The sequence below is a fragment of the Theobroma cacao genome, chromosome 4 (genome assembly GCF_000208745.1).
Source record: "Theobroma cacao cultivar B97-61/B2 chromosome 4, Criollo_cocoa_genome_V2, whole genome shotgun sequence".
In the NCBI taxonomy this organism is placed as follows: Eukaryota; Viridiplantae; Streptophyta; class Magnoliopsida; order Malvales; family Malvaceae; genus Theobroma; species Theobroma cacao.
In genome coordinates this window covers 16,332,823-16,359,744 of record NC_030853.1, presented here as the reverse complement: position 1 = coordinate 16,359,744, position 26,922 = coordinate 16,332,823, and the positions used below count along the sequence as shown (strand labels likewise).

The 26,922-nt window shown below is 32.8% G+C and overlaps 3 protein-coding genes across 7 annotated transcripts; all 3 read right to left on the bottom strand.

Annotated features, from left to right (window-relative positions):
* Window positions 2,683-8,540, bottom strand: LOC18601593 (F-box protein CPR30). Of its 5 annotated transcripts, none has more exons than XM_018119824.1 (3): window positions 8,245-8,540; window positions 3,520-4,991; window positions 2,683-2,958 (listed from the first exon to the last, which is right to left on the bottom strand). In XM_018119824.1, exons 2-3 carry the CDS (start codon window positions 4,733-4,735, stop codon window positions 2,945-2,947), a joined length of 1,230 nt encoding a protein of 409 aa, XP_017975313.1. In that variant the 5' UTR covers window positions 4,736-4,991; window positions 8,245-8,540; the 3' UTR covers window positions 2,683-2,944. The 5 variants fall into 5 exon arrangements, with proteins under 5 accessions (XP_017975313.1, XP_017975316.1, XP_017975312.1 ...); XM_018119827.1 differs by having other exon boundaries at window positions 3,520-4,721; window positions 8,245-8,538; XM_018119823.1 differs by lacking the exon at window positions 8,245-8,540 and adding an exon at window positions 6,292-8,220 and having other exon boundaries at window positions 3,520-4,721.
* LOC18601592 (F-box/kelch-repeat protein At3g06240) lies at window positions 11,083-12,714 on the bottom strand. The gene has a single exon (XM_007032582.2). It carries the CDS (start codon window positions 12,283-12,285, stop codon window positions 11,140-11,142), a length of 1,146 nt encoding a protein of 381 aa, XP_007032644.2. The 5' UTR covers window positions 12,286-12,714; the 3' UTR covers window positions 11,083-11,139.
* Window positions 18,903-23,167, bottom strand: LOC18601591 (probable mitochondrial saccharopine dehydrogenase-like oxidoreductase At5g39410). The gene is made up of 3 exons (XM_007032581.2): window positions 22,815-23,167; window positions 21,451-21,775; window positions 18,903-19,831 (listed from the first exon to the last, which is right to left on the bottom strand). The coding sequence occupies exons 1-3, from the start codon at window positions 23,165-23,167 to the stop codon at window positions 19,142-19,144; spliced, it is 1,368 nt and encodes a 455-aa protein (XP_007032643.1). The 3' UTR covers window positions 18,903-19,141.

The window sequence follows — 26,922 nt, the reverse complement described above, 5'->3', positions numbered from 1 at the left end:
AGCTTGTAGAGATGAGTTCTTCCGGGGATATCTCTAGGTGAGGAGAATTTCGAGACTTCACCAAAGCGTTGGGATGGTCTTCGAATAATTTTTCAATAAAAGATTACCGACTCCATCATTTAAAATAAATAAGTCATGACATCATTTTACGCTCGCATCATGTGCATACGTAAAACCAAATAAAAAACTCAGTCTGTCAATTTAACAAAAATTTAATTAATAAAGTAGGGATTAAATTAAGAAAATGCTATATTAAGATAACTTAAGATTAAATGGTACCGTTCGTGGAACGGGCGCCACGGAGGTGCTAACCCTTCTCCGTGCGTAACCGCACTCCCGAACCCATCTCTGAAAACATGGACCAGTTCTCGTTCTGTCGACGAATCTAAAATCAATTTAGAACTTCGTCGATAGAATCGGATTAATAGGTGACCAATCACACCTTAGATAAAAAAGATTGGTGGCGACTCCCACACGGATTTTAATTTTCGCCCGCGTCTGGCGGACGGGTTCTCGGACCAGCACGTCACGACACATCCAAAAAGTGAAGATAATTCAGTGAATCTTGCCACTCATTTTAAGTTACTTTCACTTTCCCATGTGACATGGTTATTTCATGATGTTCTCATACCGTAAGACAATACTTAAAAGAAATAATAATTAACTAAAATTGGGTATCTATGGAGACTTTAAAGATGAGGGCTTTTAATGCATTAAGATTATAGACCTTAGACAGGAAGAGAGATATTTTTATATAAAGTTGTTTTTTAATGACCCTTTTGTAGAATCTTGATGTGTAAAATACAAATAAAAAAAGAAAGATAGAAAGAAAGAAAGAAAAGAAAGCTTTGTGAGTGCACCTTGATGTATTTGTGTGATCTAGAGAATAGGTTGAAGTAAGTTAATAAAGTTGTGTGGGGGATGGAAGTAGGGGGAGGGAGGGTGAAGGAGAAAAAGGTTGAAGGAGAAAAAGGTTAGTTGAGGAGTAGGCATTTATGGGGAGTAGGGGGAGGGAGGGCCAAGGAGAAAACGGTTAGATGAGGAGTTGGTATTTATGGGGAGGTGCGACGGTGTTGATCATGTTTTTTATTTTATTTTATTTTTGAGTAAGTAAGATAGGGAGGATGAAGGAGTTGAAGGTGAAACCAGGGGGGAAGAAGAGTCTAGCTCAAGGTAGAGGGTGAGGAAGTTCTTAACGGAGGGAGTGGTGGGGGTTGCTCATGTCTTTGAAGTGATGGTAGGAGAAAGTGGGGAATTACCATGGCTTGGCTTGAGTTGTAGAGAGAGATTGTAGGAATAGAGGTCATCTATTGGGGTTTAAATGAGTGGTGGGTGGGGGGAGTTTATATAGGGGTAGGGGGAGGGTGGTTTTCGGAAAGAATGTTAAGATGATGGCTGGTGATTTGATGAGGCGGAATGTTGGGTAGGTAATGATGGGGTGGTACAGATTCAGGTCATGTGCACACAAATTTCGTGTTAAAAATTAGATTGTAAATTTGTCTTGGCTGGATTTCTTGTTGACTATGATTGATTGGAGTTGGCGCAAATTTGCTGGCTATGCGCTTGGAGTTATTGTTGAGGCTATGTGCTGCATTTGGTTTAGGAGCCACCACACTTTTGGTTTACGAAACAAATTTAAGTTTAAGAGTACAGTTGCGTATAAGGAAGGTATTATCACTCTCACAACACCCATTTAAATTGTGTGTCAGAAATTCACTTGATGAGCTTACGAAAAACTCTTACCAACCCAAATATTCTTAGAATTTCCCTTAAGCTTACTAACACAAGTGAAAAGAGGCATTCAAAGATTGTTTGCTTAACATGAAAAAAAGCATTACGTGGGTTTCAGATCGTGTCAAGCTTAAAGATCAATTTTCAGAAAAGTGATGTTATAGGGGTACGGATTAATGTGACAGAACTGAATATGTGGGCAGTAAAAATTCAATGTAAAGCAAGTGTCTTACCATCTACTTATTTGCAGTTGCTGTTAAGTGCTAATCAAGCATCACTGAAAATCTGGAAACCAGTGATTGAACGATTTGAGGTGAAGTTGAAAGGGTAGAAGTCCACATTGTTGTCACTAAGAGGTAGAGTCACTTCACTGAAATCAATGTTGAGTGGTCTGCTTATATTCTGTATGTCCTTATTTAAAATGCCTCGAGGCATTCCAAATGAACTGGATAAGATTTAAAGAAGATTTCTCTGAATTGAGAATCGGTTATGTTAGTTGGGACAGCATTTGTACTTATAGAAACAAGGGAGGACTTGGGTTAATTGATCTGGAGATAAAAAATAAGATCTTGCTCACTAAATGGTTGTGGAGGTTTGGGATCGAACAAGACAGTCTATGGAGAGATCGTGATTGTAAAGAACGACTAGGATGATAATATAAAAAATCTTTTTAGTTATTAATGTGGAAAAAAAAAGAAGACAGAACGATGCCCAGCAGCCAAATCCTAAAACAGAACCTTGCACATCTTTGTCTTCTTCCCCTCCTCCATATGTTTTTTGACGCTATGAACATTTGTTTTATATCAATGTCTAGGCTAACATCAAATCCCTAAATCTAAATATTTTCTACAGGAATAAATGGCAACATCAACAACCGGAACTTAGTAAGGTAGGAATCGGCAACACTATCCTGGCTCTACCAAACCAAAAAAAATTTCAAAAATTCCACACTTATTGATCTTAAAAATCTTTATTTATAGCACAAAGATTCTGATAAACCCAAATTTAGGATGGTAATTTTTCTGTACATTTATGATATCATCTGTACACTGAAGATTATTTCTCTGTTCATTTTTCCTTTCTTATTTATTGAACCTGGCAACATTGACTTTCCATCCTCCCCGTATGTCTCACTCATGATGGTACAGGGCTCTCAACCTTTGCTTCATACTGAAGGAAGCATTTCGGAAGGTTATCCAGGGTGGAAAAGCCTTCACCAACCAAAATCTAAGACAAAAACTAGGATTAGCAGAAATACACGAGAGAAAATTCTTGTAGCTTCAACATATCTTTTAAACCATGATATGTTCTAAGAAACAAATTACCAAGGCATGTACTGCTACAAGTAATTTACAGGCCTAAGGATGTAAGTATTTCAAGACAATATGAACATTAGCAGAAATGACACCTCTTTTATGGAAAATAATGATGCCTTTCCTTTAACAGACAAACTATACCTTTACTTGTAATGGACTAAAAAATATGTCTCAAATCAAATTGGGAACTCATCCTGTATGCCTCTAGGCCATGTTAGAAAAGGAAGAAAGGGTTGGGAAAATTCACAATTCTTCTGTGCTAAATTCTAAATAGTTGGTGTATATATATATATATATAGCAAAACTTTAAGCATGTTCAATTCTTTGAATGGGCAACAAAAGGGTTAAGACAAATGCAGCAAAAATGATTTTAAAAGATGCAAATCTGTTATGGATCTCCAATGCTAAGTAACAGAGATATAAAAAGACCTTTGTGCAAAAGAAAATATAACAAGAGTTGAAACCTTTTCACCTGTATTATCTCCTTCAGCGAGCATTTGATAGCCTCCTTTGACTGAAACAAGGCTATTCACGTAAACAAGAGTAGCAAATGACTTTGGAACCCCATAAATTGGAAGATCCTTAACTTCTTGGGTCCTAAGGTTGTAAGACACCACCTGTCCGTTAGTGCCTTCCATTAGAATCTCATCATTTTTCCAAAAAACCAAAGGCTTTTCCACTCTTTTAAGAGGTCCGATTGTCAATACTTTTGTCCAAGATTTCCTCACTCCATATTCCTTCATCACACATATCTCAAATGATTTTTCAATCCCCCTCCCTGGATAGATTATTAGAGAAATGCACCCATTCCAAATCAAAAGACTCCTACACATCGAATAATCATACATGGAGAGAAAACTTGGCATTGGTATTACTTGGAACTCCTCATTTCCCATGTGGAATGAAAGGATGACTTCATTTCTGTTATCATCCATAGCATGCCAGTGAAAGGATCCATTAAAGTATGTTTCGAAACATGGAGAATACCAGACATGGGCAGGGACCTTAACATTGATTTCTTTCCAAGAACCAGTTCCCAAAGAGTAGACTTCAACCCTGGAAAGGTGGGGTAAACCATTCTCATTTATCTCCTCCCAATATGAAACTATCCTAACAACTTTGCAGTGGTGACTTTTTGCATCATAACCAAATCCCAAGGCACTGGTTTGCGGGATCAAATTTGGTATTGATGGAGAACAAGGGAGACAAGACTGGGGGAGGACCATGGACTCCCTAGTTGCAGGGTTACATAGAACTATATCATCCCTGTAATTTGATAGACAGATAACGCCATCACAATGACCTAAAAGTTGCAAACATGGCTCCTTCTTATACAAAGACAAGTCAACATCTAAATTTACAAAAGAAAAACCGTTGCTGCAGACCAAAGACAACATATTTTCTTTCTTCCCTAAGCATGTCAGAAGGCAGCGCTTGAGAAGGACACATACATTGTTGTTGCAGTTGTACTTAAGGTGCAATTCAATGAATTTAGCATTGCGAATGAGAGTGTACCAACATTTGCAAACGCACTTGCATCGCATCAAAGATTCCACTGGCAACCGTAAGAGGATTTCAAGGAACAAGTCTCTTGGCAGATCACCAAAGCCCTCCATTCTAGGTTCTTTTTGCTTTTCTCCTTCCCTATAGTCAATAACTAGAGAAGCCAAAACCCTGCATGTGCACATTATTATCAAAAACTCATGCTTATACTCTTGTCGAAACTCATGGTTTCCCCGAAAAATATACCTGCATCAATAAGCATTTGCCATAGCAAATCTTGGAGAGCTTTAAAAAACAGGTTAAGATAAGAATAGTAATAGTTGTATGGCAGAACTTACCAAATATTATACCTGCTTTCTTTTCCTTTCAGTTATTACCATCAATTTAGCATCAGTTTTTGAAACTGATAATCGTGTTAGAATTGTTTTTCTTTCCTTAGCCCTGCAATCATAGAATTAAAAGTCCTTGAATCTTACACTCCCAAATCATGCAATCCCAATGTGGAAACTGGGACTGGCATGGTGCTGTTTCACTATCTCAAAACTTGATGATTACGAATTCATTAGTATTCCAAACTTGGTGGGTGAGTTTTGTTTCTTACTGCCTTCTCTAAAAGTTGGGGCATATACTTTAAGCACAGATTCCTGGGGAAATCTTGTGTCATCATATTCTTTTCTTTCTTTCAAAAGAATTTTAATGAGCATTTAAAATAATTCAGATGCTTGACTTTTGCTATTGATACAGTTGGTTCAGGAGTTTAATGCATATTTCTGTAAAGAAAATAAACACAGTAACAGAGAGAAGTGCTTTTGAGTACATTTTCTGTCTATCAATCTAAGAGAAGGGCACTTGTCAGGACAGAGAAACATTTGCTTTTCCTTGGCAATGCCTATGAAAGAAAATCTTTTTGCTCTTCCGCCATCTTATGATTGAAATGTTATTGTCACTGCTTATGATTTTCCTCTTTATCTCTTAGAGTTCAACACACAGTTCTAGCAAAATGTGGCCATTATTATTGAAAAAAACACGTCACAAATGTTTCAAGAGGTATGTCACATATTTACATTGCTTCAAAAATTATACTCCTGAGAAAAGTGTGCACAAAATTTGGGTGATTCCTAGAGCTTTTTAACATAGATACTCAGGAATGAGGTTCTTATATAGGTGATCTGAAAATAAATAAACCCGATACTTTTTTTTTTTCTTCACAAAATTGAAAGCTCGATGACATGGTGCCTCAAAAATCTGGTCATAAGAGTGAAAATATCTAGTTTCAATAAAAATCGCGAATTGAGAAAAAAGGTCATGACTAAAAATTTTAAGTCCTGCTATGTATTGAATAAACATTTTGAAGTACTGATATATGTAAAGGAAAGAGCATCAGCAAGCTTTCCCTACCGCAAACAGTGTGATACTCTTTCCACCAAAGTTGGAAGGTCATTTCCTCCTATATTTTCCCGACTGGTCCCAGATAGAAGTAAATATATTTTTCAATGACAAAAAGAACTCAATAAGATTTAGAGTAAAACATCTGATCTAAAAGGGCAATACGATAATGGTCGCTGAAAACTATACTTATCTTTGTTTAATACTCCACTTCATAGACAGTTAAGAATATGCAAAGCGATAGGTTCTATTCAGTCCCTTCAACTAAGCAATGAAATTGATTTCAATCCCAAATCTGTTGAACACACTACCAAGCTAAATAATAGAAAAACCAGAGGCTCTTAAACATATTTACCTGTACTCCATCAAGCATTTGATTCCCTCCTCTGACTGAAACAAGGCTATCCATATAAACAAAAACTGTGAACAATATTCTGAACCCATGAATTGGAAGATTGTTAATTTTTGTTTGCCAAAACTGTTGGACACAACACCTCCACCATTGCCTTCCCCGAGAATCTCATCATTTTTCCAAAATATCAAAGGAATTCAATAACTCCATAAACCTTTAGTCTTCTCATTTTGTTAATTACATATCCAAAAGTATTCTGTCACTCTTGTTGGAAAATGCATGCTAAAAGTGTTCAAATGACCTTCCTCATCTTTCTTGCTAATAATGATTTGGGAAAATCAAATTCATGCAGCCATAAGAGTAATAGATAACTAGAATGGGTAGCCAGGACCTTTTAAGCACAAGGGTTCCCTGCTTTCTTTTTATGGTTTTTTATTCAGATTTCTTTGTAGGCTGTGATTGCTTTGTTAGACATTTTTCTAGCCTTCTTGTCTCTTGGGGCTGGTTTTGTCAATAGGCATAATCAGCCACACTCATGCTTCACTCAAAGCTTTGTCTGCTGGAAATGGTTAAAACATGTTGACTCTGTTGTTTCTAAAGGTAGGGTGGTGCTGTGCTTCACAATTCTGTTAACAAATTTGGGTTCTGAAAAGTGTGACTATAAGTAACCGATTCAAGAAAACTAGGATCTCATCAAATTACAACTTCAAAAAAGCTCTATTATAAAACATTTATAGATATGAAGATGAATGTATTTAAGTGGTTTATCGTGCACTTGACTCGATGACAACTATCATATAAGTTCCATTTGCATCAATATACTAACCCTCCCATACATGAAGTACAGTCGTAATATGTGAATTTTCAACAAAAGGCCCTTCGAAAATACTAAGTGATATAGCATGCATGGTTGAGTAACTAAAGCAAAATTATACATATGTTTGTAAAATAGTGTAGGATAATGAAAAAGTTAAGCAATGTAAAATAACGTTTTTGAAAGATTTATGGCCCCTGCCTTCAAATGCCTCAAATTCAGAATCATATATGATATCCAACCCTCATTCATCATCCTATCTTTTTTTTTTTTTGTTTGCTTTTTTGGCCAAGGTTCATCGTTCTATCTTTCCTCTACATCAATATGTCCAATTCTGATCCAAATTGTCTCCATAAAAATTTGAGTTAAGCCTCCAAATACAGATATTCACCTCACCCTCTCGCCTATGGTCTACTGCTACCCACCACAAATTAACCAATTAACAAAATTTAAAAGCAAACCTTAAAAACTAGAAATCCTAATTTTGCATATGCTTAATTTCTCAATTCCTTAGTAAAGCTAAGACTCCAAGAATTGAACTTAATGAAAGAAAACAAAATTTTGATCGTATCATCAATACAGCAAGGCCCAAAGCAAACAAGCCTAACAAAAAGCACCAATAAAACCAAGCCACCTGAACTAGTCTCCCTCTGCCACTAAATTGTTTGGATATCTTTTGTCCCATTGTTATTGCTCCATAAGTCTCCACATGATGACACGTGCCACTATAACATCAGCATATTTTCCTTGGTACTTTACAACAAAGAATTAGAAATATATATACATATATATATATGTATACATATATCCTACTACTGTCCAAATACAGCTCTATTTACCAAACTGCAATCAATAATAGAAATTCACCAAAACACCCTTGGCAGCATCTCAAATTTTCAAAAACGACCCTTTCTTCCAAATTAAGATGACAGCAAAAATTTTTTAGCATATACCAGAGTCCTTCTTTCCCATAACAGTTTATTTTTGTCTGTTTCCAACAAATACAAACATATAAGGAAACTTTGTGGTTTTGTTCTAACAATTATTCAAACAATACCCTTTCAAGTTTATGAACATTCATGAAGAAAAATTCAATAAACAAACATGTTAAAGGAAATTAAAATCAGTGAAATCAATTATACCTTAATTGGCTCCCATAGCATCAAGGAAAATTGGGTTTCAAGGATTGTGTCTGGTAAAGCTGTAGGCCAAACAAGGAATTGATAGTTTCAAGCTTTTTCTACAAAAGATGGAGAATAAAAAAGTAGAAGGAAAGATAAGGAAATTGTTGTGAAGAAGAAGATGATGACATGAAAAGAAGACGGAAGAAGGAAAATAAAAGGGAATAATGAGAGGTGCGGAGTGAAGGGGTGACGGTTTTCACTCATGGTTTTTGGTTTTGGAGTTGTATTGTTTGTCAGCACATCATTATCCAAATATCCATGGGAAAGGAAAGGAAAACGCTACACGTACTGACACTGTCTTTGAAAAGGAAAGGCTATTCCATGTACTACTAGAGATTCTTCTACTAGATAGATACCCTTTTGAGTTATTATTACTTCCCAACCTGAATAAAAACTGTTCCACTACGTTTGGATGTGCACATAGTGACAGGAAGGAAACAAGGGATTTTGTTCCTGCCAAGACTGGTTAAAAGACAAAAAAATGAAAAGATTATTAAACTGGTTAAAAGACTTTTACACCTAAGGAATGATAGGGTTTTTATGGGTGTGAAAAGTGCAAACTGTTCTAACACAAAATCTGGTGCCAAGTGTTGATCAAAAAGAATTGATAATCATTTAGATTAATGCCTGTTTTGAATACTTCCACTGCTAATAATTGTATTAGGTACTCCTACTATTTAGATGCTTCCATAATTGAGACTTTATTAGATGCTCTCAATAATGAACACTAAATGAAATAACTGTTCATCCTAAACGTAGTTACTTTAATTTTATAACCTCATCAATTACACAAGCAAATAGCATAAAAAATTAGAAACTCTTAGTAATTTTTCTTTCAATCTAAGCCAACTCACTTAATATGTCACAAATATCTTCTCTAACTTGCTCTAATCTTTGCATATTCCAATATTTTATAGTAAATGTGTAAAACTTAATTGATTTTCACTAACATTTGGATTTTTGAACCCCTTTGTAACTTCAAGATATTTTGAGGGACATTCTAGTCTTCTATGCTGATATTTCTCAAACGGGAAGAATCATGATAAGTCCTTTGTTGTTTCCTAGGAATGTTGTTTCTTTCTTGCAGGTGCTAAGGTTTGGGGTTTGGAAGTTTCTGTTTTTTAAGGTTACCCTAGATCTTGTTGGAACAGTGCATTAGTATTTATGTTTATTTCCTTATTATACTTGGGTAGTTTGGCCTGAGAAGACTAAAGTAGGGTGAAGTGGGCACTTTCTGAAAAGAAATGATGAGATTCCCATTTCTCTCTTTTAGTCATTCATGGAAATCAATTGGACCACTTCTTCTTTCTTTTTTTTTATTTTTGTGTCAATCCATATAATTGATAAGTTACACATACCAAGAGTAGAGATGATGATGATGATGAAATCAAGTTGTTGTCAAATGGTGTATCACCCCATCTTGAAATGAAGGGACCTTTTTGCTTGAAAGATAGGTATTGGATAAGGCATGGCAATGATAAGTTTTGAAAATATCACCTCACCTCATCCTAAGTTCATTTAAAATGCATTATTTTTTTTAATTTTATTTGCTTTTTATATTGTGTGTGTGTGTGTGGGTGTGGGTAGTTTTTTTAAGAAGATACTGTGTGCTTTGATGATTGTACTACGTAATATGTACACAGATATGGTAAGATACAAATTTGTATCTTTTCCTCCCTCTAATTAGCGTCACATCAAGGTTTTTTCTTTTATTCGTTTAGCTAATTCCTTCCATTTTCTTTCATTTGGTAACAAGTGGAGTAAATGTCTTAATCAAAGCAAGTCCAAAAAAAAAAAGAGAGGATAGAAGAAATCAACTTAAATGTGCGGCACACGGTTTATTACTAATATTCCCAAACTTATCTGTAATTTTCTCCTAATATATACCCACAGTTATTTTTAAGAAAGACAATTTAAAGTGATTTTAGCTTTAAATTTGTAAGCATTTATAATTTGCACCCAAAAAAAAAAAAGAAAGCAAGCATTTATATCATCACCCTATTGTATATATATTCCAAATAAGATGTATAATGGGTTTGTTTAATTTGATATGTAAAATCTCTCCCTCATATGATTTATTGTTATAAAATAAATACAAAAAAGAGATAAATATATCGATAAGATCTTTCTCTCTAAAAAAGAGTTTACGATCTTATCTCATTTTTTCTTATCTTATAATAAATACATATTTAAGATTAAAATAAAATATAATTATATCTAATAATTTGTATTTAATAATAAATACATAATAGTTACCCAGAAACTAAAATTCTAAGTTTTCGTTTCTCAAAACAAAAAAAAAAAAGTAAGACATATGATTTTATATCTTATGTCTTTCTTTTTTAGATAATTTATGCCCTAAACCAAAACTTAAAACAAACAAACAAACAAGATCAATAAGATCATTAAAGAATTAAGAGAAAGATCTCATCTTATACTGAGAATTTTTCTTCTAAATATTATATCATGTCATATTTGGTGTAGATAAATAAATGTAAGATAGGATAATTTTGTTGTCATTTATCAAAGTTACTCTTCTTTTCCTCTCCCCAGGATGCAAAAGGTTCGCTTATTTGTGACACAAGTAATTGAAAATATCAATCTCTGATAATGTACTTCACAAGGAGAGTGGACAACATTATCCTAACCGCCAAGAATCCACAAATTTTGAGAAAATGACACTTGCTCCCCAGTGGGCAAGGAGACTAAAAAGATTGACATTTTTGTACTATGCAGAAGTGATTGGTCGGGGAAAAAAATAGCATAGTTAATCACAGTAAAAGTTAAAAAAAATAATAATGAAAGTGTCAATCAAACAGAACCACCTCTTAATTATTCATGACCGATAATAACTTATTTCATCAAGCATTGATTCCCTCTCCTGATTGAGACAAGGCTATTTGCATAAGTAAGACTTTGAAACGATTTTGGAACCCCATAAATTCGAAGATTCTTGATGTCTTTTGTGATGAAGTTGTAGGACACTGCCTGTCCATCAGTTCCTTCCATCACAATCTCTTCATCATTTTGCCAAAATATCAATGGCCGTTCAACTCCTGCAAGAGGTCCAATAGTTAATTTTTTAGTCCAAGATTCCTTCATCCCATAATTTTCCATCACACATATCTGAAATGATTTTTCAATTCCTTTTCCTGGATAGACTATCAAAGCAAGGCAACCATTCCACACCAGGAGACTCCTGCAGATGGAATGATCATAAACGGAAAGAAAATCTGGCATTGATATGTTTTGGAACTCCTCTTCTCCCATGTCGAATGAAAGGATGACTTCATTATTGTTGTAGTCCATAGCATGCCAATGAAATGCTCCATTGAAGTAGGTGTCAAAACATGGAATTGGACAGTATTGGACATTGGCAGAGACCTTGACATTCTTGACTTCTCTCCAGGAATCAGTTCCCATGGTGTATACCTCCACCATGGAAAGTTGGGGTAAGCTGTGGTCACCAAACTCCTCCAAATATGACACAATCCTAACCACCTTGTATTGTTGATTTTTCAGGTCATAACCAAATCCCAGGGCATTCGTTCGGGGAATCAAATTTGGGTTCGATGAAAAACAGGGGAGACAGGATTTCGGGAGAACCGTGGATTCTTTGGTAGCAGGGTTACATAGAACTATGTCATCTCTATAATTTGATAGACAAATAATGCCATCACAGTGACCCAAAAGCTGTAGATATGGCTCTTTCTTATACAAGGGTAAATCAACAGCTACATTTGCAAAAGAAAAGTCCTTGCTGCTGACCAATGAGAACATATTTACTTTCTTTCCTAAGCATGTTAGGAGGCAGCGCTTGATAAGAACAAATTCATTGTTGCTGCTGTTATAGCTAAGGTGCATGGAAATGAATTTAGGATTCTTAAAGAGAGCATACCATGATTTGCAAACGCACCTGAATCGCGTCAAAGATTCTACTGGCAGGCGGAGACAGACTTCGAGGAACAAGTCTCTTGGCAGATTGCCAAAGCCCTGCATCTGGCTCTTCTCCTTCAGCTACTGTCAAATACATAGTAAGAAACCCCACATTTATATTCTCTTCTACCCACAGGTTCAAAGAAAACACTATACATGCTTCAATATCTCTTATATTATCTACTTATGTGGTAGAGAAAAAGCCAAGGAGTGCTCCTACCAAATACCATCATTCCTAGTTCTTTCCTTTTCAACTTTTTACCATAAATTTGTCATCGTTTTTTGGAAACCAGTAGTTGCAATATAATTTTCACAGGCTGACATAGAATCCTATAATATTACCTAATCATCCAATCTCAATCTCGAAATATGGGACTAACATTAATGAGGGGATTCTTACTATGTACCTTTGACAGGATTCTAGCCTTCTGGTACCTCTGCATGAGTTTTATTCTTGCTGCCTTACTCAGCAAAGTTGTGGCATATACGTTAAGCACTGATTCTTAGAGAAAGATTAAGGAAAATGCTTTTTCACAGAATATATTATATTCTTTTCTCTCTCATATCTTTTCCTAGATACCCTTCAACGAGCATATCAAATAATTCTGATGCTTAAGTTTTGTTGTTGGTTGGAGGGAATCTCATATGCTCAATGAATCTCTTGTTATTGCACAAAACCTCTACTGTGAACATAGATACAATATATGTTAGGATGAGCCCTGCAGTTAATTAGAATTGGTTAAGACTTAATTACAATCATGTAACAATATCATTCATATTAAATTATTAGAAGTTTTCCTTTATCAATAAGATATTAATTACAATGGGTTATAAGTCTAATTAGATGAAGTTCATGAGATTAATATGCTTTGCAAAAGAACTGTAATGGTTTACAGTTATGAGATCTCTATACATCAAAACATAATCTCTAAATGTTCCTGATCAATGTATCATTGAAACTGAACATCAATGATATATAGAGACTAATATATTCTATGTTTTTTACTTGAGAAGTAAGCAACCGATCTCACAGGTTGAAATATAAAAATACTTGAAACTACAATGTAGGTGCTTGCCTAGGAGAGAAAATTAATTAAACATGACATGCCATGAGAAATGCATTTGGTATTTCACTCAAGTGTTTATATAATACTTCTCATATATAAGTTGTGTAAATACTCCCTAGACTTGAAATACTAGGTTGTCTTATATATGAAGTGATATATTTTGATTTTATCTCTATAGGTGCCTAACTAAAGATGTCAAAACAAGATGTTTTTGGGTATAGCATAAAGCATATGAAGGCAAATGAGTGTAGTCAAGAAAAGAATCATCACTCCAAGTGATTTAGGAGACATATCCTAATAGTTCTTGGTTGATATTAGCTTATTGAAATCCTTGACTAAGACGACTTGGAGATTATGAAAAAGAGTTTCATAAGTCTCTATAAAACTAATAATCTAACCTCAAGAACGATTATGGAGATCAATAAGAGTAGGGATGGCAATGGCCACCTGGTTATAAGGTACCCGCTGATATCCAACCCGATTATATAGGGCTAAGGTATCTTATAATTGAGTTTGGGACGAGTTCAGGTAGTGATTTTACTACCATATAGAGTTTGGGTAGGGTTTGGGTAGACTTGGCAATTCGTGTTAACATATCGTAAACGTGTCAGACATGATTAGACATGAAACAGGTTAAGGCTAAACACGAACACGACACGTTTAATATTCGTGTTTTAAATTTAAAACATGTACACGTACACGTTTAATACACGTGTAACACAACACGACACGATTAATACATTTATTAAATGTGTCAATATACGACACGATACGATTAATAACACGTTTAACACGATTAACACGTTTAACACGATTAACCCGTTTAACATGATTAAATAAAAATATTTATAATTAAATATAATTTTATTATTTAAATTTAAAATCTATAATTATAAAAATAATTATAATAAAACAAAAATAATAATAACATCAAATAATCACTAAAAGTTAAAAATTAGGGTTGAGCATGTATAATTACATTATACCCTTTATAAAATTAAAAAAACTTATTAAAATAATTATTTAAAATTATTTATATAAGGTTAAAATAGTTTTTAACTATTAATTTTTAATAGGTTAATAAATGTGTCACGCGTATACGTTTAAATACGATAATACGATTAAGTAAACGTGTTTAAACATGTTTTAAACGTGTTTGTCTTGTCTGACGCGTTAAGACACGAAACACGTTAAAACTAAACTCAAAACCTGTTTAACCTGTGTCTTCTCGTGTCGTGTTAATGTATCGTGTTCAAAATTATCAGATCTAAGTTTGGGTACCACCCCTTAGGTACTACCCGTATCGGGTTTGGGTAGGGTTCGAGTACCACCCCTTGGGTACCCGTTATCCGAATATGATTACTATTTATCAATATTTTATTATTATTTTAATAATTAAATTAAAATTTTACAACTTTACCAACTTTACAAGTAATTTTTTTTGTTAAAACCTAACAAATATATGAAACATATAGTTACTCTAATTATTAATATGATAACATTAGTATATTTAAATTAAAAAATTATTAGATTGTTAATTATGTTTAAATAATATAAATAATATATATTAAAAAAGAATATAATTACTATTATATATATACTTTTAATATAAATATATTTATTTTCTATTTTGTATTAACATTACAAAATTATAACTTATAAAATTATTAATTATAATATATATAACTTTGTTTATATAAATTTATATAAACCTAAAGAGAAGTTGTGAGATTAGAATAGTTCTAAATCTTAGTTATTTTTTTCAATTTTATGTAATTAAGGACAAACTCGTATAATTAATTAAATTAATTCATGAAACTATAATTATTAATTAACTTGTAATATCTTTTAATATTATACTTTATATATATATATATATATATATATATATATATATTAGATTCATTTATAAGGAATNTAAGGAATATAATTACTATTTTATATATATTAAAATATTTTTTTTGTATGTTGTGGTGTATATATATGTACTTTAAATATAAATATATTTCTTTTCTATTTTGTGTTAACATTGTAAAAATTATAACTCATAAAATTATCAATTACAATATAATAACTTTGTTTATATAAACTTATAACATATAGGTGGCATTTGGTGTGAGAGAAATGAGAACACATTTCTTACAATGTGTCTAATTAAATTACATTGCAGTATTTGTTTTGCAGCAGACCACTACAATATAAGATTGCAATGCAATTACATTGCAATCAAGGGATGTAATGTGATTGCAATCCAAAACTAATACAATCACATTATATTACACTCTACAATATTCTTAAGGATATTTTTACCCAATATCTTTTAAAAAAATTATTCACAATCCCTTTCAAATCTTATTCATTGTCGTTTTTGGGGTTTAGGGTTTGCTGCTTCTCTATTTTGCTAAAGTCGCTCCTCCTTCTTCTAGCTAATAAGGTCCTACTTCTTCATCATCTAAAATTGTGGATTGAAATCTCTCATTCTTCTTTTTCTTTCTCTTTTTTTTATCTTCTTTTTATATTTTTCAAATTGAGTTTTTTTCTTTTAATTGGAGTTTTCTTCATATTTATATTTTTGTTTTATCAATAAAACAATTTGATCCTTGATTGGCAAGAAACGTTGGATTTCTGGGTTAATCTTCAACAAGAAGTAGATATGTACTCCATCTTGTTTCTTGGCAAGCAGATATATCATAATTTAATGACAAAAACCAAGTAACACAAAGAATTCCAATTCCTGGCTCGAGTGAAAATTTAGAATAGGCATATTTGACAAGACCCAAGGCACTAGAAATAATACAACAAGGAAGCATCGTTTTCTGTTTGTTTTTCCCACTTTGTTCTCCTCCGTTTTCTAAGCAAACAAACAAACAATTTGATGAGAATTCAACAAGGCAGCAGGAGGCGGATACTTACCTAAGGGTTTGTAGGGATGAAATGCAAAAACAGACTCGAGTAGCTATAACTTAGTAGCCTAACTAGGAGGAGCAAAGAATTTACAGTCTGTTGCACGACATGCAACGGCTGGTGGAGATTCTGACAGCAATAATTAGCTCTATTTGACTTGATTGATCTGTCTTTCTAATATCTAAAATTTGAACAAAAAAATCTCATGTGATGTTATTCAGTGTCAACGAGAACATTTGTGTATTGCTCATTTTTTTCTTCTTCCTTTAGCATTGCAAAGACAATTTGAGTTTTTTTTTTCTTTTTTCATACTATTCATCATTACTAGTAAATTCATAAACAAGAGAGGAAGCTATCACGTTAATATATACACATAAAACATATTAAGAAATAAAAATAAAATACTATCTTTTAAAGAAAAAAATTAAAATAAAATATATAATATAAGAAATTATGTTAAAAATAAAATATATACCTGTAACAAGAAATGAAAAATAAAATATATGACATTAAAAATATATTTAAAAATGACATTATATAAAAATTAACAATAAAAAAATACATGTTAAACTTGTATTTTAATATATAAGGATAGTTTTAGAAATTAACATTACATACCCTGTAAAGTAGTTGTAAAACAAACACTGCAATATTATCTTCTCTGCATTTTAATCATTATATTACTTATATACCAAACAATGCAATGTTATCTTTTATGTAATCACATTGCTTGTAATTACATTACCTATAATCACATTGCATTGTAAAGTACTAAATGTCATCATAAATCTAAAGGGAAGTTATGAGATTAGAATAGTTAATTGGGTAATTGGGTATCCATGAAAAAGATTTTAATAACTTTTTTATCTAATCAAGTATTTAAACAGGTTAAGGTAATTAGAGGATAGTGGGAATGTATTAGGGTTATGGTAATCATTTTTAAAATTATTCAAGTAGTTAATAGGGTTAGGATATTTGATTTTTAATAGGGTTAGGGTTTGAGTACCTCGAAATTAACAAGTACCTTACCCGTTGATATCCCTAAATAAGAGTAGACACTGCACCATACTCTTATTATTTTCGGGATATATGATGAGAAAATGAATTACACTGATAGACTGTACACTGAAAGATTGTCAAAGAACCCTTTGACTCTCCTAACAATTGAGTGGTTATAATACATTGTTATATATCAATCTTAATCTATAGAATTGAATTAATTAATTTAATAAAAATTATAATTCACTTCCATTGTCAATATGTAAGGAACCTAATGGCGAACACATAATAAGTTGCATTATGAAATAAATTGGGAGTGTGATTTGAACTTATATCATACACTAGGTTTTGAACTTCTAAGGACTTAATTAAAAAAATTTAATTAAGTATAAGGCCAATATTATAATTAGTTATAATATTAAAGCCTTATTGCAAATAAATAAAATAAATTTAATTTAATTTTAATTTTAATTTACAATGACTTAATTAAAAAGGTTTAATTAAGTATTGTACCAATATTATAAAAGGTCATAATATTGAAGCCTTATTTGCAATTTAAGAAGTTAATTAACCTCAACATCAATATTACTTTTCAGCTACTCCTCATAATACAACTGAAACATTAAAGGTTTTTGAGTCCTCAGGAAACTAACAAGAAAGCCTAGCCGCACACTTTCTTAAGTGACTTGAAAAATAGTTTCCAACTTTTTTTTTCGGCTAAGAAGAGAGTGATGCGGAGAGGACAAGTTGTTGTTCACCTTACTAACACAAAGGCATAATTGAGAAAGCTCCCTCCTTATAAAAGTTCAAGTGTAACCATGCGTGCAATGGTTGGAGGTTAAGCATTTGAATGGCTCAAATTCTTTGCTCCTTTTGTTGTGTTCATGGGTTAGACAAGGAACAGGTATCATCGTGATAGCCACATCACTTGGTAAGATAATATTATTTTTTTATTATTTCTCTTCTAGTTTTGTTTGTATTAAAACCACCAAAATGATTCATGAGTGACAACATGACATAGTAAGTTTAAATTTTTATTTTTTGATGCGTATGATAATTGTTATCTCTGAGTTTCACGTCATTCCAACACTATATATCTGAAATCATATTCTCAGAATGTATAAAAAATTTAGATGCATTCTTTGCTTCATTTCTCTTAATTTCGATTAAAAAGAACTTAATTTTTGTGTGAATCCGGGCAACTCAATTTTCCTTGTGTTTGCATTGACTAGATTTTGCTTTTGTACATATTCTATTGATGACAACCTGTTCCCTTAAATCAAGTGACATGAAGCAGAAATCTAAGCAAATAGGTTTAGACTGTTTTGAAGAGTCTTAAAAGTAATCTGAATCACCTCACACCTCTGGCATAGTAGGGCCGGTATTTTTTGAAAGGAAAATGGCTCCAATTTTTCAGGAGGCTTGTTCTTTCCCTACAATACTCAGATTCCCTGGCAGGGCAGCAGGAGAGTGGAAGGCTGGTTGTAAATTCTAATAAAGAAAATTTCATTCAAGAAAGCAGAGTTCAGCAGTACATTATATTTAGACTCGCATTTGTGTGATTTGTTGGAAAGATGGGGAGGTAAAATTAGTTTTGAATAGCCACAGGCATGCTAGAAAAGGACTGGGGGACAAAGGAATTGTTATGCTTGTGTTACCACCTTTTGTCACATTTCTCATGGCTTGTTCACAGAGAAGAGACCTACGCAATTTTTCCATCAACTACAAAGGGAGCTTTTCCTCAGTTTGCTTTAAAGAAATTGTGTCGAAGAGACAATAAATAGCTTCAGCAACACAGACATTTATTACAATCAGAACTCACTGGAAACAAGTTTGAATTTTATTATTTTCAAGTGTTGGTATGTTATTCATCGAAAGGAAATTGTTCCAAGACCATGGCTTTGTTATATTTCCCAGAAAGACGAGCAAGTCCGCACCAGGCTACCAGTTTAAGCAGGCAGTGCACACTTTGAAATCAGATCAAATGATATTCCATTCTCTTGCAGCCGTTCTTCGAGATGTGGGCCAAATACAACCCCAGGGGTAAAAGCTCCTCCCTTGGGCAGGCTTTCACGTTGGCTCAAAAGTATAAGAGCGCATTGAAGTAGTACTATGGGAGTAGTCACATAGCCAATCTCAGGTCCCATCACTCTTGTTATTATTTGCATGTCAGGTTTTGAGTTTGCTTGTGAAGCGAGACTGCTGTCACTAAAACCATATCCAACAAACCACATCTTAAATGATGCACTTCTTACCTCATCCTCAGAGGGACCCTTCTTTCGAAACCATCCAAGGCTGAAAAATGAGGGAAATTTCAAGAGAAGCCACCTCCCAAAAGAAGTTCTGCCTAAGAGACCAATGAACATCCCCACTCCGATGATCCGATAGATGCCCAACAAGGACTTAGATCCTATTTTCACGCCAAAATGAGCTGGCTTCACTGATGACCAGAAGGCCTCCCTCTTGTCACTATGTTCAACACTTTCATTAACCCCAGGTAGGCCATGGGGGTTCTCTATCAGAGTAACAAGAGTCCTTCGAACAACTACAGCATCTGCAGAAGGTAGCCTTACGGCCTTAAGTCCGATTTTCTCCTGGTGTTCTATCATTGGTCCTCTGGAAGGAGGTGGACCAGGAATCTGCAACCATGCAAGTAAACCATTGTTACTGGACACCATAAGATAAATCTTTTAGAAACTCGTAATTATTAATTTTGAATATGTAAGATTCAACTTAAGGATAACATAATTCCAAAGCCTAAGACTTAATTAATAACGTGATCCATCATTCAAGAAGCCCCTGGTGGGATTCACATAAGTCTTGATTTCACAGCATCACACCAACCTTTTGGCACAAGGGTTTATGACTTCTACTAGCAACAGGGTAAAAAATAAGCACAATTACAAACTGTATTTTCTCATACTCAACCTCAGGTGCATTATATTGCAAAAATGATTATATTTTAACCATAGAATACCAGAGAGAAATATGAAATCCAATCCCACATAAATTCAAAACTAATAGCAATGCCCATGTCAAATATTGAACTACGTCAAAAGATGCTATCACAGGCAACACCATTATCCACCCACCTCTGCCTCCAACTGCAGCTAGCTCAGCACTTCTGCCAACCAATCCCAGCACTATTATTACCACTCCAATACCAGCCGATCAATGTAAATTTCACCGGTAACCTCATCACTTTTGTTGCTGTTAGTACCATTATTCCTACAATATAAATCTCTGTGCTGTAAGAAGTAAGAACCAATACCTCCAATATAAAAATGCATACACCATGGTCTTTCCATGAACATCAGCACCATCACTACCAACAACACAGCAACTACCATTATTATCTATATACCCAAAGATATGTTACCATCAGTATTTATTACTGCAGCCACCTAGCCCTAGGTTTCCAACCCTACCAACATCTTCAAAGCATTTGCCACAGGTACAGACTCCTTCATCACTTCAGCCACCTATTCCTACTCCATGGCCATTACCACCAATCATGACTACTTCATGGGATGGTGGTGAAGGAAGAAGTGGCTACCATGGTACAACCAGTGCTACCACCAACATGTGCCTTTGGCTTCATTTTCACCATTAATGTTCCCACCACCGTGTTTTAGTCATCAGTAGCACATCTGCCATCATAGTCGGTGATATGTGCTGCTACAAAAGGTAGTAGCAACTTGCCTTCCTTGATCGATACTACAAGCAAACCAGGTGCCACTGAGCATCATAATGAAGGTGCTTGCACATTGTATAGCAGTGCAAATAAAACCTGTTTAGGATCTGCCTTCCTACTTAGGGATGACCCACAAAGCCAAACATATTTAGGAATGATGAAGTAAAATCTATAAAATATAGAAGGTAAAATGAGCAGGCCCCAGATCTAGTTGCCGTCAACAGCTGTAAACCCAAAAGAAGAAGGCCAATAGTTGCATTAGGACAAGATTAATGAAGCTTGATTTCCTTAAATCTGACATTTTGTATAACTAAGATCCACAAGTTATTTGTCCTCCTCAATTTCCAAACTAACCAACTAGAGGATATAATTAAATAATACTACAATAAGGAAAAAAATCACTTATAGTGAGATGAGGTTGGAAACTAAAACAAAGCAAACCACCATTGAATTCCTAAATATTTAGAAAATCATAATAGCCGTCCTGCAGCAACTGATGTCTTTGTTAAACAATGAACCACTAGGGTATCTCTAAGCAAAAGAAAATGGAGAACAATTGCTCACCACTGGTCTAGGTCTCTTAGGTCTAGAACTCCTGAATTCCTGCAGCTTATCCATGTTCGCAACACCCAAAACTGCTGATTCGTATGTTCCAAAGTTCCCAACAATTCTTTTATCAGACTCCAAACTCACATACGCATCGACATGGTTTGGTACAGCAGGGGCCACCCACTGCCTGGAATTGAACATAAAACCCATTTCAGCAGGAATGGAATCAAATCCACATGCTGAAACAACCAAAGAACCTGTCTCCACAGCCTTTTCATGGTATTTTGCCTCCATTCTTTCCATGAACTCAGGCTCCCCACTTATATCCAAATAATCACACCTAGCATAATAAAAAAACAATTAAATATATTACTTTGGAATTTATTATAATCAAAAATTTTAAATTAGAGAGATTAATGGTCAGAACAACTAATTCAACTGATTAAATACTTCTGATAACTCAACTAATTCAATTCAATTTTAATCCTCATCTAAATAGAGTGCAAGGCATATCAAAGCAAAAAGGAAATTATAGACAGAGCAAAACTAAATGTGGGAAAAAGATGATTAATTTTACAATACATTAAGCTACTGACTACTGTACTTATCATTACCATGAACCAACAATATAACTAAGCTACAAGTGTACGACAGGAACATAAGAATATGTATCCAATACCCAATTATGTATGCAATAGTAGCATGAGATTCCATCAGTTAACAGATGACACCATACAGGCAGAAAGTCTCTCTAAACTTAATGTCACTTGTAAAACCATCAATTATCATGTAATTCAGAAGCCTTCCCAAGAATCATTAGCCTATTGAAGGCTTTCACTTTCAAGATTTCGTTTTCACAGCCTATTTCCACCCATCTCAATTATCTAATAACACTTATTTCAACAGTAACTGTTCAGCGAACAAACTAAAAGATCATAACTTTATGCATCATCGACATCCAGAATCCTTCAAAACCCAACATTTCCACCATTTGGCAATAAACCAAATACATGCCTCTACATAATCAAGATTAGCAATAACTTTCTAGAGACCAAAAAAAGAAGCCGGGGCAGAAAGGGCAGGGCCAACAACATTATCATCCCCTAATTTGCTAAATACCCCAAATATTGGTATCCTATCCAAGGTCTTTACTCTCAAGATTGAAGATTCATTCATTTCCAACATGCTCTGAATATAACATTCATTTTAACAATAAAAATCCATAAATAAAAGCTAATGGATCACACATTTATACATCATTAGCACTCAAGAACCCAAAAAAAAAATAAAACCCAATTTTGCACCATTTAACAACAAATCTGAAACTTCAAATACACAAACAAGAATATTAAAAACTTCGAAAAAGGCCAAAAGAGTACCCAGAAGAGGCGCAAGCAGCAACAACAGGCTCACCATGGATCCTAAAAGGCCCAACACAGTTAAGCAAAACCTTAGTTTGCCTACAAAGACTCAAAAGAGAAGGTCGGTCAGTAGTATCAGCAGTGATAATACTAACAGATGGAGGAAGGGGGTTAGGATGAGCTGCCCATTGAAGCGTCCTAACAAGCTTCTCATGGCTACGACCAGCAATGGCTAAATTTTTAAGAGGAGAAGCCGGTGTGTTGAGAAATTTTAAGGCCTCTTTTACTACATATTTGCCAGTAAAGCCTGAGGCTCCTAAGATAATTATGTCATACAGAAGAGAGGGGTTTTGGAGTTGCGATGTTTGCATGGTTTTTGGGTTTTTTTTTTTGGTTTTGCTGGAAAATGAAAGTGGAAGAAGGAAGGAGAGGTTTTCCTTTTTGTCTTTTAAATTGGCGACGGAGGTTAATGGATTGGGAGATTTAGCAACGGTGTCTGGTAGATTTCGTCGGATTTGACTACATATTGATGCTCAATGGGATTTTGCAGAAGAGCAGGTGGAGCAAATTAGCTGTTACTTAGTTGGCTTACTTATTTAAGTAATGTAGTTTCATTTAAATATAGGATGGCTTGTTTTGACATAAAATGTTCTTTGAAAAACATTTTACAAATTAATAAAAAAAACCATTAATAACGTAAAATATCCCTTTTTTAGAAATTATAAAATATTTTTTGGAAAATAGAAAAAATGTTTTTATACTAATACTTAACTTAAAATATTAAAAAATTAAAAATATTAATATTTAAATTATTCAATACTATTAAAATTAAAAAACTACATATTTTTAATAAAATCAATCAATGAAATTAATATTTTAATTTATAAATTAAATAAATCTTACTAATAATTATAGCAAAAAATATTTCAATGTGTATCATTTGACAAATACACATTTATAAATATAGGTTTTGTATGTTTTACACAATGGATGAATATTGATATTTTTATAGTGTTATGGTAAAAAAAATAATGAGATCAAATTTTTTTTTGAAAATTAGAATTTATTTTAATTTCAATATGTGGTTAAATACTTTTGAAAATATCATTCTTGATTTTTTCTTTTTCATTTTCATTTTCATTTTCATTCTTAATTTTAATGTGAAAACTAAATGTTTTGTAATAAACTCTTATTTATCATTTTAACATCTAAAAAACTCCACTAGTGATTATGAAAAATATTTTCTAGAGTATTATTCAAACAATAGAAAATATTTCTATAGTTTATCTAAATAAAAAAGACATTAAAGTAGCGTTTGATAACCTAATCTATTTTGTTTTCTTTTCTAAGTAAAAATATAAACATTGTTTTTGTTTTTTTTTTAAATAAAAATAAAACACGTTTGGAAATATTCCTATTATAAGAAACTTTTAAAAATAAATACATAAAAACATGACCAGGGAAATTTGAACATAGTTATCATAACTCGCAGATAAAATGACATAAAATAAGAAAAAACATTGTTCTATACAAGCACCTAAAGTCTCTAGAAATAATAAATCAAATCTAAAAGATAAAATAAAGTCAAAAAGAAAAACAGAAGAAAAGAAAAAAAAACTCGACTGACGTGGATCAAATATGAAAAAACTCGCTTGAGGTGAAAAAGCAAACAAATTAGACAGAAAAATAGAAAAAGAGATTGAGAAAATTATGAAGAATAACCTTTCTTGATAAGAGCATTTCAAAAATAATCATCAAAATAATTTTAATTATTTTTAGTCATATTTAGTCATGACTTGACAAAAATACCTTTAAAACTATTTCAAATAAATTAAACCATTCATAACAATTTCTCTCCATCTGTGCTTCCGATTTCTCTCTCTCACACTTCCACTCTTTCTAATTTTATCGATTTTTCTTTTCGGCATTCGTTTGTTATGCTCTCAATTTCTCTCCCCCGCATTTTCAAATTTCTCTTTACTACGTTTTTAAGACACCAAGCGATGGTTTTGATCTGCTTGGGCGGGTGGCTATTTGGAGAATTTGATTTTTAGGTATTTTAGATAAACTAAAATGATAAAAATGATCACAGATGTTTGAAATAGCTTTTTATTATATCAATTTGAGACCTAGACACAAATAAAATCAAAAATTTGAAATTTATAAACCTAGGTTTTCAAAGGGAATTTTTTTTTATTTTTAGTCAAAATAGGTGTTTCAGATAAGAAAATTTGTGTTTTAATTTATGAAAACATGTTAGAAACACTTTAATTGGTGCTAAATTGTCAAAAAAAAAAAATGAAGAGAGTTAAGAAGATTTGAAATTTTGGTTCATAAGTAACAACAACATTTTAGGTATTAAAGTATAACAAAATGTTTTTGAATATGGTGTATAACAATAATATTTTTTTCAACATGGCGTGTAACAACAATATTTTTTTTCAATATGATATGTAACAATCTAACCATGACATGTCACATATTTTTGTACATGGCATGTAACAACATAACTATGACATGTCACGTGTTTTTGTACATGACATGTAACAACCTAATCATGACGTGTCACATATTTTTATACATAGCATGTAACAACCTAACCATGACGTGTAACATATTTTTATACATAGCATGTAACAACCTAACCATGACGTGTAACAACCTAACTATGATGTATCACATGTTTTTATACATGGCGTGTAACATGTTTTTGTATATGGCGTGTAACAACCTAACTATAGCGTGCTAGATGTTTTTGTACATGGCATGTGTAACAACTTAACCATGACGTGTCACATATTTTTGTATATAACGTGTAATAACCTAATTATGGCGTCACATGTTTTGCATATGACATGTGTAACAACCTAACCATGACGTGTCACATGTTTTTGTACATAATGTGTAACAACCTAACTATAGTGTGTAACATGTTTTTGTATATGGCGTGTAATTTCATTAAAGGGTAATTTTGTCCAATTTGATTAAAAATAGTTAAAATTATAAAAAGAGTTATTTTTGAAAACATCTTATCTTTAAGGGTTATTTTTAAAAATGTTTCAAAAGGATTTAGAGTGTGGTAATTGGAAAAGAGAGAAACAAAGAAAAAAAAGTGAGAGTGGTGGTTTGGTGTTGGTCTAATTGGGATGAGGTGGTTCAGCATGTTTTTTTTTTTGTTTTGAAAACAAAAATAAAAAAATATAAAACACATTTTTTGTGTTTGTGTTTTTTCCACCAATTTAAAAAACGATTTCAAAAAAGAAAAAACAAAAATAGAGTTACCAAATATGTTTTTTGTTAGTGTTTTTATAATTCTACAAACAAAAATAAAAAAATAGCAAACACCTACTTTACTAAATGGAGCCTAAATTTTCTCGTAAAATATTTTATACAAAAAAAAATTTTCGTAATAAATTATTTTCCGATTACCAAATGGATTCATAATTTTTAAATAAAAATAGTATTATATCTTTATATCTTTATTTCCTTTTTATTAAAATTTTAACTAATTAACGGATTTAGATAGGGATTCAAGTAGGCAAGTCTACGAAATACGAGTACCTCTACTACATTGATGGAATTTTTGTCCTTTTTCCTAGATATTTTGAATATTTTAGATTAATTTTTTTCTAGGAAGGTTGATTTAGTTATTTAGAAAATGATCTCTTTATAGTTTAAAGTGATAAGGATGTCCAACCTTAATTTAAGTGATAATATTTTATACAAATCTTCTAAATAAGTATGCTTATTTCAATTTATGTAATTTTTTTTTGTTATTTGGCTAAATATCTTATAATCCAATATTCAGAATAATACCTAATGAAATCTGGGGGCTTAGCTTATTGACCTACTTGGAAATGACGATATGCAAGATTGAGTATTCAGAATTCCAGTTGCTATTAAAAATTAGTCCAAATACTCACCAGTTTCTATGTTCATGCATTTTGTTCAATTTAGTCTCTGTACTCAAAATCGAAGTAATTTAGTTCATTGATTTTAAGAATTGTTTCAATTTAGTCTTTTCACCTAAAGACATCTAATTTTACCGTTAAAAGGGATGATATCAGCACTGACGTGCCACATTTTAGTGATGTGGTACCGATATGATGATGTGGCAGTACCATGT